At 37.9% G+C, this 16,088-nt stretch overlaps 1 protein-coding gene across 1 annotated transcript in view; it reads right to left on the bottom strand.

Moving 5' to 3' along the window:
• DRC8 (dynein regulatory complex subunit 8) overlaps positions 1-16,088 on the bottom strand; it is a gene marked incomplete at both ends in the record, with an annotated part of 102,283 nt that overhangs the window by 52,596 nt on the left and 33,599 nt on the right. The window contains one exon of the mRNA XM_084253570.1: positions 8,017-8,101. Within this exon, the coding sequence (XP_084109696.1) occupies positions 8,017-8,101 (85 nt within the window). The remainder of the gene's footprint in view (positions 1-8,016; positions 8,102-16,088) is intronic.

The raw sequence follows: 16,088 nt of genomic DNA on the forward strand, positions 1-16,088 counted from the left end.
GTCAAAAAATGGGCAGAAGAGCTAAAAAGAAACTTCTCCAAAGAGGAAATGCAAATGGCCAACAGGCATATGAAAAAATGTTCAACATCACTTGTAATCAGGGAAATGCAAATCAAAACTACCATGAGATACCATCTCACACCAGGGAGAATGGCACATATTAAATAAACCAGCAACAACAAATGTTGGTGAGGTTGTGGAGAAAAAGGAACTCTCCTGCACTGTTGGTGGGAGTGCAAACTGGTCCAACCACTATGGAGAGCTGTGTGGAGATTCCTCAACCTACTAAAGATAGAGCTTCCATATGATCCAGCAATTCCACTCCTAGGTATTTACCCAAAGGACACAGAAACATGAATGCCAAAGAGCACCTGCACCCCTATGTTTATAGCAGCACTGTTTACAATAGCGAAGCTTTGGAAACAACCCAAATGCCCAAAAATAGATGACTGGATCAAGAAGATGTGGTACATATACACCATGGAATATTACTCAGCATTCAAAATAGATAAACACATGCAATTTGCAGCAACATGGATGGTGCTGGAAGGGATCATGCTCAGAGAAATAAGCCAGAAAGAAAAAGAAAAATACCGGATGGTCTCACTCATAGCAGGAATCTAGAAAACTTAAATAAGGGACCAGGAAAAAGACTAATTAATCAAAGTGAAAATCAAAATCAACAAGCAACTATAAACCAGAGATAAACCAGGAGGGGTGGGGGGGGGGGACGGAAGGGAAGAGGAAGGACTAGGGTCAAAATAAGGGAGGGGGTGCAATTGTATGGGAAATATAACCAAAATGAAAATGCATACATTGTGCAAAAATGAAAAATGATGTAAAAATTATATAAAACAAAATATTAAAAAAATAAAATCTTTATGTAAAAAAAAAAAAAAAAAAAGAGCCAATTATGTGCCCTGACAGGGTATCCGGTTATCCTGAACCCAAGTGTTATTTTTTTGTCACAGTGCCCTTCTAATAACCAACTTCCATCTATAAAGTCTGGGATATAATTAACCATAATGCCAAGGGCCTCACATCCTTTTGCGATGCCTTCCAATACCGGAAAACTTACAATATTTATATACAATGCCTAAGAAAGAACTGGAAAACTACATCCACTCCAGACCCCTGCATGCTACCAAGAAGCCACAAAAATGAACTTCATCATGGGTTTGATTCCATCCCATGGGAACAGCACCACAGTAAAAAAGTATGAAAAAATTTGAGTAAAAAAGGGTGGTGTGAAGAAAATTTTATACATATGCATTTCCTTGCAAAGGAAAATACTATTTCTGGAGTGATTCCTAGAAATTAGTACTTTACTTGCTAGTACTTTGGAAAGGTTCTGGGTGGCTGGTAGAAAGGAGTTAAAGGGACTTTTCTCTGTACCTTCTCTTTGAATTTTTTTTTTTTTATAGAGGCATGTTTTATTTATTTATTTGTCTGTGCGTCTGTTTGTTTGTTTACACATGCACTGGGTACAGTCAGAAGCGCGGGAGGGTGAGAGAATTCACCAGAGCCAGAGCGGGGAGCAGAGCAGGCAGAAGGACCGAAGGACACTGCTGAGGGGAGCAGCGGGCGGCAGGAGAGGTCTGCGCGCCATGTGGGACCCTCCTCCGGTGGCCGGGGAGCAGCTGGGGATCAAACCGGTGCTGCAGAGGCTGCAGGCAGCTTCACAACCCAGCGCTCAACCGTTGCACCACTGGGGAGGCCCACTCTCTTTGAATTTTTAATCATGTGAATATATTAGCTATTCAAATTATTTAAATGTAATCCCTTTTCCTGATTATTCATTTCATATCTACTGTCTCAAATCTTTCTTCACCTCTAACAATCTCCTCCTCGAGTCTCAGTCAGAGTGGGTGTCTAAGTCTGTTCAAGTTGCTATTACAAATACCATAAACTGAGTACTTAGAAACAACAAGCACTTATTTGTAAGTGAACAAGATTAGAGGTGCTTTCAAATTAATTTTATCAGCTACCTGGAAAAAACAGTTTCTTTACTTTAGAGGCATTCCTTGCAGGGTAACTTAACTTTATTTGACCAAAACCACTTTAATGACCTGTTTTCAAAAATTAAATCCATATATAAAGGGCATGTAATTTGACTAATTATTTTTTTTATATTGCTAGTACAATTTTTTTTTAAGATTTATTTATTTATTTATACAAGCACTGGGTACAGTCAGAAGTGCGGGAGGGTAAGAGAATTCACCAGAGCCAGAGCGGGGAGCAGAGCAGGCAGACTGAAGAAGTGCACTGCTGACGGGAGCAGTGGGTGGCAGGAGAGGTCTGCATGCCATGTGGGACCCTCACCCGGTGGCTGGGGATGGAACCAGTGCTGCAGAAGCTGCGGGCAGCTTCGCAGCCCAGCGCTCAACTGCTGCGCCACCGGGGAGGCCCCTGACTAATTATTTTTAACTCATGAATGGCAGGAAGTAAAAACAAAAGGGCAGGTGACAAAAACTTCACAGATGAAAGCTATGATCTTTAATATATAAGAAGAAAAATCATTCCATGGGAAAAAATGGGGAACAGGTAATTCAAATGAAAGGAAATACAAGTTGTTTTTAGGCATGTGAAGAGATGTTCATAACTAGGGATATGAAAATCAATTCTATTTTCATTTTTTTTTAAAGAAATTATTTTTTTGCATGTTTTTATTTATTTACTTATTTGTTTGTTTTGTTTATACAAGCACTGGGTACAGTCAGAAGCGCGGGAGGGTGAGAGAATTCACCAGAGCCAGAGCGGGGAGCAGAGCAGGCAGAAGGACCGAAGGACACTGCTGAGGGGAGCAGCGGGCGGCAGGAGAGGTCTGCGCGCCATGTGGGACCCTCCTCCGGTGGCTGGGGAGCAGCCGGGGATCGAACCGGCGCCGCAGAGGCCGCGGGCAGCTTCGCAACCCAGCGCTCAACCGCTGCGCCACCGGGGAGGCCCTATTTTCATTTTTCACATATCAGATTGGCAGAACACTAAAGTTCAGTAATTAAACTTCAAGAGGGAATGGGAAAACAAGTACGCTCATACAATGAGGTGAGAAAAATATATTGTCAAAATAGTAATACCTATCAAAAATATTCATTCACATTGACATATTTCCAACAATTTATTCCAGAGAAAAATTCTCACTTTTGCAAAGTAACACGCATATTAAGATATCCTCTGCCACATGGACTATTATTGCAACAGTCTACAAACAACCCAAATATCCATTGATTAGAGATTGATCCAATATATTATGTTTCATTCATAAGAAAAAAGAATAATCACCTGGATATAAGGAATTATCATCAATCAGTAATAATCACCAAGTATAAAAAAGCAAAGAGCAGAACATAGTATCTGCTCCTATATAGTATATAGTATCTCACCATTTATGTTAAAAATAAAGTCAACATCAAAAAGTGGTTTTTAAAAAAGAACTCCCCAATTATGTCATGTCTGGAGAATAGAAACTACTTCTAAATATACCTAGATAAGCAAATTTTTTAAGCATTTTCATAACATACATACAAATTTTTGATTTTTAAAATGTTTTACCTGAAAATATTTGGGGGAACATGAAAATTATAAATAAATAGTCTGAAAAGATGGGGAAAAATATTCTTCTAAGAGCTTTTAAAATGTCTGCTATCGATTCCTTTATCTCCACATATGTGGGATCCTTTCTATTGTAAGGTATTTTGTCAATGTGAAAATACAGAATAAATTGTTTATGGAAGATAAATTATTTTTTAAAGATTTTAGGAAAGCATTACTTTGCATTTGTTTTCTGTTTAAATGTGCTTATAAATATATTTTTTAATTTTTTTAAAAAATTTTAAAAAGTCTGCTACAACAATGTTTTTCAAACTTTTGGGTTTCAGAACTGCTTTTTACGCTCTTAAAAGTTATTTAGAATTTTGAAGAATTTTTATTGATAGAAGTTATATGACTATATTAGCCATATATTGGAAATAAAACCTCGAATTTGAAAAGTTTTTCATTTGGAAATAATAAGCCCATTATATGTTCATATAAAAACAATTTTATGAAATATAGCTACTATTTTTAAAAAATAAGTTTAATTAAAAGAGTGGCACTGTTTTACACATTTGCAAATCTCTTTAATGTCAGGTTTTACAGAAGACAGCCGGATTTTCTTATTTGGTTCAGCATTCAATTTGTTGCAACATTACATAACATGCAGGTTTTGAAAAATTCATATATACTTGTGAAATCTGGGGCTGAAAATAGCAAATACTGTCTTAGATTTACTAAGAAAATAGTTTTGACTTCAGAAATCCCTGAGATGGTCCTGGGGACACACAAGGGTTTCTTTTTTTTTTTTTTTTTATTTTTTGTGGGACCCTCACCGGTGGCCGGGGAAACGAATCGGCGCTGCAGAGGCTGCAGGCAGCCCCGCAGCCCAGTGCTCAACCACTGCGCCACCAGGGGAGGCCCCACACGGGGGTTTCTAACCACACTTTGAGACTGACTTATTTGCATCAACCCTATGAAGAGAACGTAAAAACTGAGGCACAGAAAGGATAAACAGAATGCTCATGGTCACACAGCTAGAGATGGAACCCCTGATCCCAGACCTCAGGGCTGTCCCTCAGAGATTGGAGGAGAGCAGGAGGGCCCCTTTCCCAACACCAGCCTTCACCCCCATCTCACATGACAGAACTTAAAATGAAATCTTTCAATTTGCACAAAGCAGTGAGAAGGGGAAAGGGCAGTAGCCAGCATACAATTCCTAGGAGAGGGCCCAAGTGTGCCCTACAGTGGAAATGGTGCCACACCTCTCCCGAGGCATGGTACCTAAAGCACATTAAGGAGGAACTACCAAATGCCCTGGAAGCCTCCCAAGGAAATATTCTTTCTTCCCTGCCCAAACCACCATTTTACAAATTTCTAAACTCACTCCATTCAGATACTTCTTTACACCACTCAGTCATTACACAGAAGACTGCCTTTGATCATAATTAAAAAGCTTAAAGGAGCCTCCCTGGTGGTCGAGGAGTTAAGTCTCAGCACTATCACCGCAGTGGCCTGAGTCTGATCCCCTCCCATGGAGCTAACCCACATAGGGTACAGCAGACCTCTCCTGTTTTGCCCACTAGCTCCCATTAGCAGTGTATTACAGTCAATCTCCCTGTTCTGCTCCCCACTCTGTCTCTGGTGAATCCCCTCACTCCCCTGCACCTCTGGGCCACACACCAATTCTTCTAATAAAAATTAATTAATTTTTAAAAAGCTTAAAAATAAGAGTAATAAGGAGAGTCGCTCTGTTGGATATTAAAGCAGATTATAAAGTGATAAAAATTAATATAAGATTGACCTAGTATAAGATTGAAAGGCAAAGCAACAGATCACAACACATAGCTGAAATTAGCCCCAATTATAGAAAACTCAGTACATTATAAAGTAGGTAAGCCTAGTAATTCAACAATAAAACAAACCATTTCATAATTTGGATAAAAGAAAAAGTTTATTTAGACTTTAAATCACACACCAAAATAAATTCTAGCTAGTTTAAATGTTTTACAAATAGAGAGGAGAGCCTGGTAGGTTGAGAAATGCAGGAAAAGGCCTTTCTTGACTGCGTCCCCAAAGCCTATGAGGGCTGCTGCACAGCTTCCCAAGCAGAAGAAACTCTGCTGCTAGTCCACTGTAAAATATTGTTGAGTGTAGGGTAAGTAAAATATCAGGCTTTTCCCACCCTCCCGCCATTAGATGGCGGACACCTGGAGTGGGGTGTGGGCACGCGGAGGCGGGATACACCTGGGCTAAGATCGGGCTTATAAGGGCGGTGTCGCGGGGACACCAGCAGAGAGCAAAACAGAGAAAGAAAAAAAAGAGAAAACCAGCAGAGAAGCAGAGGCCATTAGAAAAAGCCAGAGAGGGCCTCCCCGTGGCGCAGCGGTTGGGCGCTGGGCTGCAAAGCTGCCCTCAGCCTCTGCAGTGCAGGTTCAATCCCTGGCCACGGCAAGGGTCCCACATGGCGCAACAGACCTCTCCTGCCGCCCGCTGCTCCCCTCAGCAGTGTACTTCGTCAGTCTGCCTGTTCTGTTGCCTGCTCTGGCTCTGGTGAATTCTCTCACCCTCCTGCGCTTCTGCCTTACCCAGTGCTTGAATGAATGAATGAATGAATAAATAAATAAATAAATAAATCTTACAAGCATTAAGGTGCTTTATAACTTAACACAAGGAATAAAGATTAAAAAAATGCATTCATCCGTGTTACTGCTATTGAAATATGCTTAACATTAATATTTTAGTGCTAAAAACAATTCAATTCTTAGTAACCTTCTTTATTTAATAAAGTAGACAATTTAAGCTGTAAGAACATACACTTTCCCTCAGGGCCTTGGTAAAATTATTTTAATTTTGAATGGGAAAAAGATGAATCTCATAAACATGTTTATTTTTCCATAATTGGTTCTATTACCCCCAGAAGGCTTAGGGATTTAGGAGAACTTTCCACTGCTAATGTCAGGAAGCCTAAAGGCAGGAGATGAGCCTGGGAAGTAAGTGCTAGAGGATTAGAAAAACCCTGATGTGACCTTAGGCAAACATTTCCCTTTTCCCTGTCTCTAAAAACCAGAGATACCAACTCTCACCAAAGAAAAAGAATAACGAGGTAGTGTACACAAATCTCCTAGCCCTCAACTATAGGGAGTTTATCAGAGAGCAATCCTTAAGTTAACGTTGGTTTCTTTTCTGTTCCCGTTTTCCCTCACAAAACCTTCCTAGTCTTCTACCTTCCCTGACTTCTCTAACAAGACCTCCCCTGTGCCCCCAGTAGCCCCTCGATTTCAGTGAGTAGTCTGAAATAGTGTTACCTCCCATGCAGGCAAGAGCCACATGCTCCGAACCCTCTCCCTAAACCCTCTCAGAGCAATCAAGGTGACCAGAACCACCTGGTTACCCTCATACCCTGGTTACTCTCATGCTTCCTTGGTATATGGCTGAGGCAAGGGTCAAGCAAGGTCAACTACAGTCATGAGTTGGAACTTCATTCTCTTTAAGCCACTTCAGTAAGGCCCATAAACATAGTTGAGGCATAAAACAAAACTGTATAAAGTGCTACTATAAAGTAATGGAAGTCATTGCACTTCCTAGTATCCTTCCTTCAATCACACCTGTACCTTCAGGTGTGAAAAACTAAGGAATACAAACACAATTTGTCAAAAATAAAATCTCATACGGTTCATTCAATCTAGCTTACATCTACAGCACTTACTCCCTTGATAGTACTGGTGATGGTACTGGCTTATGATCATCAAACGGGTCTGTTCTAGTACCATTTTAAAATCGCATCCCACTTCTCTATTGGCCTCTGTACTTGGTTCTGAGTTTTGAGATTGTTACTCTATCAGATATTCCTCATTTAACCTGGCCTTCCGGTATAATGATTTTGTTGCCTTTCTTTGACGTGTGTGGCATGAAACATTCAATATCCAATATATTCATGTATGATCTCCTGTACCTTTTACCTTCTTTTTTTTCCCTAGTCTGAAGCTATTCTTGTCTCTTGCCCTCCATTCTAGATCTACCACTATCTGTCTTTCTCCTATCTTTTGTGATCTTTTGTCTTGGTCTTTTTGTTGTTTTACTGTGGTAATGCATCATTGCTGAAAACATTATTAATCTTTTTTTATAACATTCCATTGATAACATATACCTATGTGTTTTAAAGGTAAATTCTAGTTATTCACTGAACAACTATTTAATGAATGCCAAATAGGTGTCTAATATTAAAGCCATAGCAGAGTTCATCTCGCTTGCAGAATTTAGTCCATAGGTTAGAACAGACAACGTAGATACAAGTTCTTGTCACTGGACTATCAAGAACAAGAAACAGTACTGATGTGATGCAAGAGTTAGCAAACACATTTATAGGTCACAGGAAAATCAATTTAAATAGCATAATAGATCCAAGACATGTAGAAAGAAAATAGCCTTCTATTTTATGAGTTGTATCAGTGATTTAGAATTAAAATAAAGAAAACATTTCCAAACCTCACATCCACAGTATTATTTGACTCATGGTCAAACACTTCAAAAGCTTCTTTGATTTTTTTGTTATATTCTGCTATCAGGAGCTCTGAAAAGAGTAAATAAAAATTATTTTAATTTAACTGTGAATTCTTAACAAAAAATTTCAATCACTAAGTTTGAAATTCTTAATAAGGAGGAACACACAGAACTCTTTCCTAATCTTAACATATCATTTAGCATGTTTAACTTCCTCTGGAAAACTCAAAGAATGAAACAGACTTCTTTAAAATACTTTTTTTATTAAGGCATAATACACATACAATAAAGTACAAATGTGCACTAATCTCAAGTACACCCCTTAATGAGATTTTACATATGTATACAGGCATGGAGGCACCACCCAAATCAAGACAGACCATCTTCAGCACAGCCTATCTTCTGGCTCAAGTAGTTTGGGTGTAGTTCTAGCCTAAGAGGTGGAAGGAGTCCAGCGACATAGATAATAATTTTGGCTCACTAGGGTGCTGGCTTGCCTTGCTTCAGTGTACACTGGAAGTATACCCTCCAATATACCTCTGAGGTATACCCTCAGAGGACTGACACTGTGGGAGCCTGTAGAGGTATACATGGGTGTTTCCAGGTTTTACCTATTGTAAATAGTGTTGCAGTAAACATAGGGGTACAGGTGGTCTTTTGAATCAATGTTTTTGTGTCCTTTGGGTAGATCCCTAGTAGTGGAATTGCCAGGTCATATGGTAGCTCCATTTTTAGTAGACTGAGGAAGCTCCAGACAGCTTTCCATAGTGGTTGGACCAGTTTGCACTCCCACCAGCAATGTAGGAGAGTTCCTTTTTCACCGCATTCTCACCAACATTTGTTGTTGCTTGTTTTTTTGATATGTTTCATAAGAATGAAATTGGTGTAAGGTGGTATCCCAATGTGGTTTTAATTTGCACTTCCCTGATGATAAGGGATGTTGAACATTTTTTCATATGCCTGTTGGCCATTTGCATTTCCTCTTCAGAGAAATGTCTTTTAAGTTCTTCTGCCCATTTCTTGAACCCAAATGCTCAAAAATAGATGACTGGATCAAGAAGAAGTGGCATATATACACAATGGAATATTATTCAGCAATCAAGAAAGATACTCATGCCATTCACAGCAACATGGATGGAACTAGAAGGAATTATGCTCAGCGAAATAAGCCAGAAGGAAAAAGAAAGATATTGGATGGTTTCACTTATAACAGGAATATAGGGGAACCCATTAGACATCAGTGTAAAAAAAATAACAACAGTACAAAACACAACAAAGCAAAAACAGACAATTATAAATCAGAGACATCCTGCAGGGGAGGCGGAGGGGGAGGAGTGAGAGGGGGGAGGGAGGAGCACAGGGGACTGAGGTGATGGTGCACGGGTGCATTGGTGAAGGAAGTTCTATGGGGACTACACCTGAGGGGGTGGAGGGAAGCAAATATTGTTTAATAATGAACAGTGATGTAAAAATTAAAAAATAATAAAAAGCAACATAGGACATTCTCTCAAGGAGCTTACAAAGTAGTTTTTGAAGGAAGACTCACAAAATGATTGAAAAGTTATTCAATAAATATTTGTGGGTAACTACCATTTGTTGTATTTTATTTTATTTTTTTTTTCTTGTTATAAATTCTTTTTTTTTTTAAGATTTATTTTTATTTATTTATACAAGCACTGGGTACAGTCAGAAGCGTGGGAAGGTGAGAGAATTCACCAGAGCCAGAGCGGGGAGCAGAGCAGGTAGAAGGACCGAAGTACACTGCTGAGGGGAGCAGCGGGCGGCAGGAGAGGTCTGCGCGCCATGTGGGACCCTCCTCTGGTGGCCGGGGAGCAGCCGGGGATCGAACCGGCGCTGCAGAGGCAGCGGGCAGCTTCGCAACCCAGCGCTCAACCGCTGCGCCACCAGGGAGGCCCTGTTGTATTTTATTTTAAAACAATTTGAGTAAGATGGACAAGTTTTTGTTCAAAAGTTTGATACAATTCATTTACAAAGTTCTCTGGGCTTTTGTTTTCATGAAGACTTTATTGCTGTTTCAGTCCCCATGCTTGTGATTGCTTTGCTTAACTCTTCTGTTTGTTTCTGGTTGAGTCCTAGTAAATTATTTTGATCTTGACATTTATCCATTTCTTCAAGGTTATTGATTTTATTGGCATTTGGTTGCTCATAGCAATCTCTTTGTTCTTTGATTTCTGTGCCACCTGTTTATTTTAAAAATACAAGGAAAGACAATGTTTCAAATACATTAATGATGGTAATATTACCCTACTTACAGAAACCAGATAAAGACAGCATTAAAAAAGAGAGAATTATATCCCTGATGACCATCACTACAAGTCTCTTCAACAATATACTAGCAGGTTGAATTCCATAATATATCACAAATAATACACATCATGACCAAGTGGAATTTATTCCAGGGATGCAAGAATAGTTTAACATGCATATGTCAATCAATATAATATATCAGCAAAAGTAAAAAATCATATAAGATCAATAGATGCAAAGAAAGCATTTGCAAAATTCTGTACCCATTTGTGATTAAAACGCTAAGATGGAAATAAAAAATAAATATATAAAGGCCATAAGTTACAAACCAACACCCAATATAATACTTAATGGTGAAAAACTGAAAGCTTTCCCCTTAAGATCAGGAACAAACAAGGATGCCATTGTCACCAAGTCTTTTTAACTTAGTATTAGAGGTTTTGGCCAGAGTTATCAGAAACAGCAGGAAATAAAGAGACTCTGGATCAGTAAAGAAAAGAACCTATCACTATTCACAGATGATATACTTATATGTAACGACTCCACCAAAATACTATAAGAAACAATAGATTACTACAGCAGAGCAGCACACTCAGTCAACATCGACATCAGTAGCATTTTTATATACAAACAATGAAAAGCAAAAGAATCAAGAAAATAACTCCATTTATAGTTGCTTCAAAAGGAATTAAATATCTTGTAATTAACCTAACTAAGGAGGTAAAGGACCTATACAACAAGAACTACAAGACATAATTAAAGGATTTAGATAGTGACATGAGGAGATAAAAGGATATCCCAATGCTCATGGATAGTGAGAATCAATATAATCAAAATGACTAAGCTGCAAAAAGCAATATATAAATTTAACACAATCCCCATTACAATGCCCATAATATTTTTCAAAGAAACTTAACAAAATATACCGAAATTTATATGGAACCAGAGAAGGCCTCAAATAGCAAAAAGGACACAAACAGATGCATCTTGTTATATGACTTCAAACTTTATTATAAAGCAACAATACTAAAAACAATATAGTGCTGGCATAAACACAAATCTATAGAACAATAAAATAGAAATCAATGCCCAGAAATAAATCCAGGTACATATCAGTACCAAGTCTATGATAAAGCAGCCATACCCACAAAACGGGGAAAGGACAGTTTCTTCAACAAATGGTGCTGGAAAAACTGCAAAGTCACACATGAAAGAATAAAGCTGATCACTTGCTAACTTCATACACAAAAATAAATTCCAAATGGATTAAAAATTTGTATATATGACCTACAACAATAGAATATATAGAAGAAAAAATTGATGGTATGTTCCAATGCATCAACAATAAAAATGTTTCTGGACATTTAACTATATCATGGCAAGGGAAATAAAAATAATAATAAGCAATTGAAATAACCTTAAGCTTAAAAACTTAAAAGATGGATCCCACTAGTCATTGAATTTACAATAACCAAGACACGGAAGTAACTTAAATGTAAAGGATGGATAAAGAAGTTGTGGTATGTAACATGTGGTGTGTGAGGGTGTGTGTGTCTATATGTGTACATATGTTCCCATGTATGATATATATACATATATAATAACACATTAGTCATAAAAGCAAAAGAAGTCTTGCATTTGTGACAACATGGATGGAGCTTGGGGGTATTATGCTAATTGATATGTCAATATGACATATCAATTAGCTATAATTGCATATCAATTAGCATAATATTGGATGATCTCACTTATATGAGAGATTTAATGGTAACATAAATGGAATCTAAAAATTTAGGGGGCCTCCCCTGGTGGCGCAGAGGTTGAGCGCTGGGTTGCGAAGCTGCCTGCAGTCTCTGCAGTGCCTGTTCAATCCCCGGCTGTTCCCCGGCCACTGGAGGAGGGTCCACATGGCGCGCAGACCTCTCCTGCCGTCCGCTGCTCCCCTCAGCAGTGTACTTCGGTCCTTCTGCCTGCTCTGCTCCCCGCTCTGGCTCTGGTGAATTCTCTCACCCTCCCGTGCTTCTGACTGTACCCAGTGCTTGTATAAATAAATAAATAAATAAATCTTTAAAAAAAAAAAATAAAATAAAAATTTAGTAGTAAAAAAATAAACCCATAAATACAAAGAACATATTAGATTGGTAGTTACCAGAGTAAAAGTAAGAGGTGAGTGAAATGGGTGAAGGGGGTCACAAGGTACAAAGTTCCAGTTATAAAACAAGTGAGCCATGAGGATGTAAAGTGCAGCATGTGGCTAAAGCCAATACTGCATTGCATATTTGAAAGTTGCTAAGAAAATCATTAAAGTCCTCTTCCCAGGAAAAAAAAAAATTGTTACTATGTATAGTATGGATATAAACTAGAATTACTGTCAGGACAGTTTTGCAATATATATATATCAAATCATTATATTGTATACATGGAACTAATGTTATATATCAATTATACCTCAATAAAAATGTTTTAATATAAAAACAAAGGTATCAGAAGAAAAGGAAACTACAGACCAAAATCCCTTAACAATATAAACAAATTCCTCAACAAAATACTAGCAAACCAAATTAAGACACATATAAAAAGGATTATACATCATAACCAATAGAATGGGTGGGGAAACATATGATCATTATCAGCTATTTGACAAATTCACAAACTTTCATGATAAAAACACTCATAAAACTAGAAGTGGAAGGGAACTTTCTCAACATTATAAAACATATTTATGGAAAACCCATACCTAATGTCATACTTAAAGGTAAAAGGTATTTTCATGCTGTGAAAATCAAAGCTTTAGAAAGGAAATGGTTATTTTGTCTTAATCTGGCACACAATGGGAGATATTAAGCATCCTTCTATTGGTCTAAATTTATAGCATCAGATGGATTCTTATACAAATACTGTAAGTGAGTATCATTGGGGAACAGTAAAGAAATAGCAAATGCATAGAATATCCTCTTAAGGGTATGTTTCTAAGTTTTGTAATCAGTTTCTAAGTTTTTACTTTGAGTCAGGCTTCTTATTATTGATACGTGTCAGCATCATTTTATTCTTGTTTTTGTTTTGTAGAATTATACTAAAGAGTTTTCTTTGTAATTTTCTAGAACTGTTCTGCAAAAGTTTAAGAACAGTACCTTGGTAATGTAAAAAGAAAAAAAAAAAACCCTAAAGGGAAATATGCTTTTTTTAAGTTATTTAAGATCTTTATTAGCAGATGCTTTCAATTTGTTGTTTTTTTAAAAAAAAACAAGTTACAAATTTTTATGAAAAATTAAAAATGAGGTTCTTAAAAATTTCAACTTGACTGGATAGAAAACAATTTTAAAACCTTCAAAGGTATATTGAGAAAAACCAAATTTAAAAAAGAAAATGCCTGTCATTACCAAAAAGAGACATTTTTATGTAAAAATAATAAAATACCCACGCAGCATAGATAATGCAGATAGTTCTGGTTATCTGGTCAACAGGCAAAAAGCAAGCACTTAAAGTCTTCAGTTACAACATTTTATTCATTTTTTATTGCTGGGATTACATACTCATTTCTTCCTATTGAATGACTAAATAGGATGATGGTAGATACTGTAAGGCAGCATTTATTCGGCCCTGCCCTACCGAGTCTCGGGAGTGGATGAATTCTCAGCTAGAGAATCTGCTGCTTTTATCTCTGCCATAATGTGACTGAGGGTCTTCTGGACATGCGTACACAATTGAAGTTGCAGCACTACTGATGTTGCAGTAGCTGCTGATTGTGGGTCTCATCTCCTTCATTTGCCTCATCTTCTTAGTTTTGCCATGGCCTTTAGATTGTCTTTGGCAAGGAGGGCACCTGCTAAATTGCGGTCTCTAATCCCAATATATATTTTATCTCTGATCTATCTTGATCCCTTGCAGTCCAACTGTCAGCACTCTCCACCACTTCTCCCTGCACAGGAGGGTTGCAATACCATGGTTGATACTCTAGGATTTCTGCATGTTTTATTTTTTTTAAGATTAATTTTTTTGTTTATTTATGAATATAAGAACTGAATATAGGCCAGAGGTGCAGGGGAAGGAGGTGTGTGTGAGAGGATTTACCAGAGCCAGAGTGGGGAACAGAACAGGCGTTTATAAGGTTAGGATCTGCAGCATATTTATTGCCTTGCACTGGAACTTCACCAGAGTCTGAACCATTTGCTGCTTCTGCACCCCTTTCTCCTTCAACAACCTCAAACTTCACAGTCTCTCCATCTCCTGCATTGCAAAGATACTTCTTGGATACTTCTTGATGGCAATCTAGTGTACAAATACATCTTCCTTGGCGTCATTCCTACTGATATAATGATACCCATTACTTATATTGAATCATTTTACTGTTCCCAAAACTTTTTTTGTGATGACTTTACTATCTCCACTAGCAGCCTACTAACATGAAGTTGCCCCTCTTTGCACTGAAGGTGTGGGTGTGGGGGGTGCTGGGAAGGTGGGATGGAGTGGTTGGCGGGTGCTGGGTCTCAGTCTCACTTGCTACTCACGGTTGAGGGAAGGGTAACTGGGACAGCTGCATAGCTCCCGCTCCTCTCTGGATGCATTGGTAACCAGGCTGGTGATGCACTGGGCCTGCTCGGTGTTCTCTAAGACTATTCTCCACTCCTGCTACCGATTGAATTCTAAGGGAAATTCTTAAAAATAAAAATATGGTTTGATATAGCTCAAATTCAAAACTCCAATTTATGTCAATTTGCCTTTCACTGAGGGTGTGGGTGCGGAGGGGGCAGGCAGAAATACAATGTTCAGTTATTGCTAACACTAATACAATAGAGACAGTATTATATAGTACACTGGTTATGAGCACTAACTTTAGAGTCATACTATCCGAGTTCAAACCTTGACTCTTCCTAAAATTTATATACACACATACCTGTCATTACCAAAAAGAGACATTTTTATGTAAAAATAATAAAATACCCACACAGCATAGATAATGCAGATAGTTCTGGATATCTGGTCAACAGGCAAAAAGCAAGCACTTAAAGTCTTCAGTCCCAACATTTTATTCATTTTTTATTGAATAAAAATACACACAGAAGGAGAGAGAAATACTAGTTGTGGGACCCTGGACACATACTTAGCTTCTCTATGTCCAAGTTCCCTCATCTGCAAAATGGTGATAATAGTATCTTCCTTGAAAAATAGCATGTTTCCTCAAAAAGTTATATTGATTTGTTGTATGATCCAGCAATGCCACTTCTGGGTATATACCAAAAACTGAAAGCAGGGACCTGTGTAGATATTTGTACAGAAGTATTCACGGAAACATTCACAATAGCTAAAAGGTAGAAACAACCTCAATATTTCTTAAAGGATGAATGGATAAATAAAAATGGCACGTACACTCAGTGGAATACCACTCAGCCTTAAAAAAGAATTAAATACTGTTACCTCAATAAAAAGAAAAAAAATACTTTAAAAAGGTAACCTCAAAAATAAAGGACTTTGCTAAAGAAAAAAAAAAAGAATTAAATACTCACACACACCGCAACATGGATGAACCTTAAAGACACTATATAATAAGTGAAATAAGCAGTCACAGAAGGACAAATACTATATTACACTTACATGTGCTACCTAGAGTAGTCACACTCATAAAGATAGAAAATAGAATGGTGGCTGCCAGGAAGACTAGGGATAGGAGGGAATGGGCATGGGAATTTGTTGCCCATGGTACAAAGTTCCTGTTTGGGAATATGAAAAAGTTTGGGAGAATAATGGTGGTGATGATTGCAGAGCAATGTGAATGACTTAATGTCACTTAA

Source organism: Talpa europaea (genome assembly GCF_964194135.1).
Source record: "Talpa europaea genome assembly, chromosome: 14".
Lineage (NCBI taxonomy): Eukaryota > Metazoa > Chordata > Mammalia > Eulipotyphla > Talpidae > Talpa > Talpa europaea.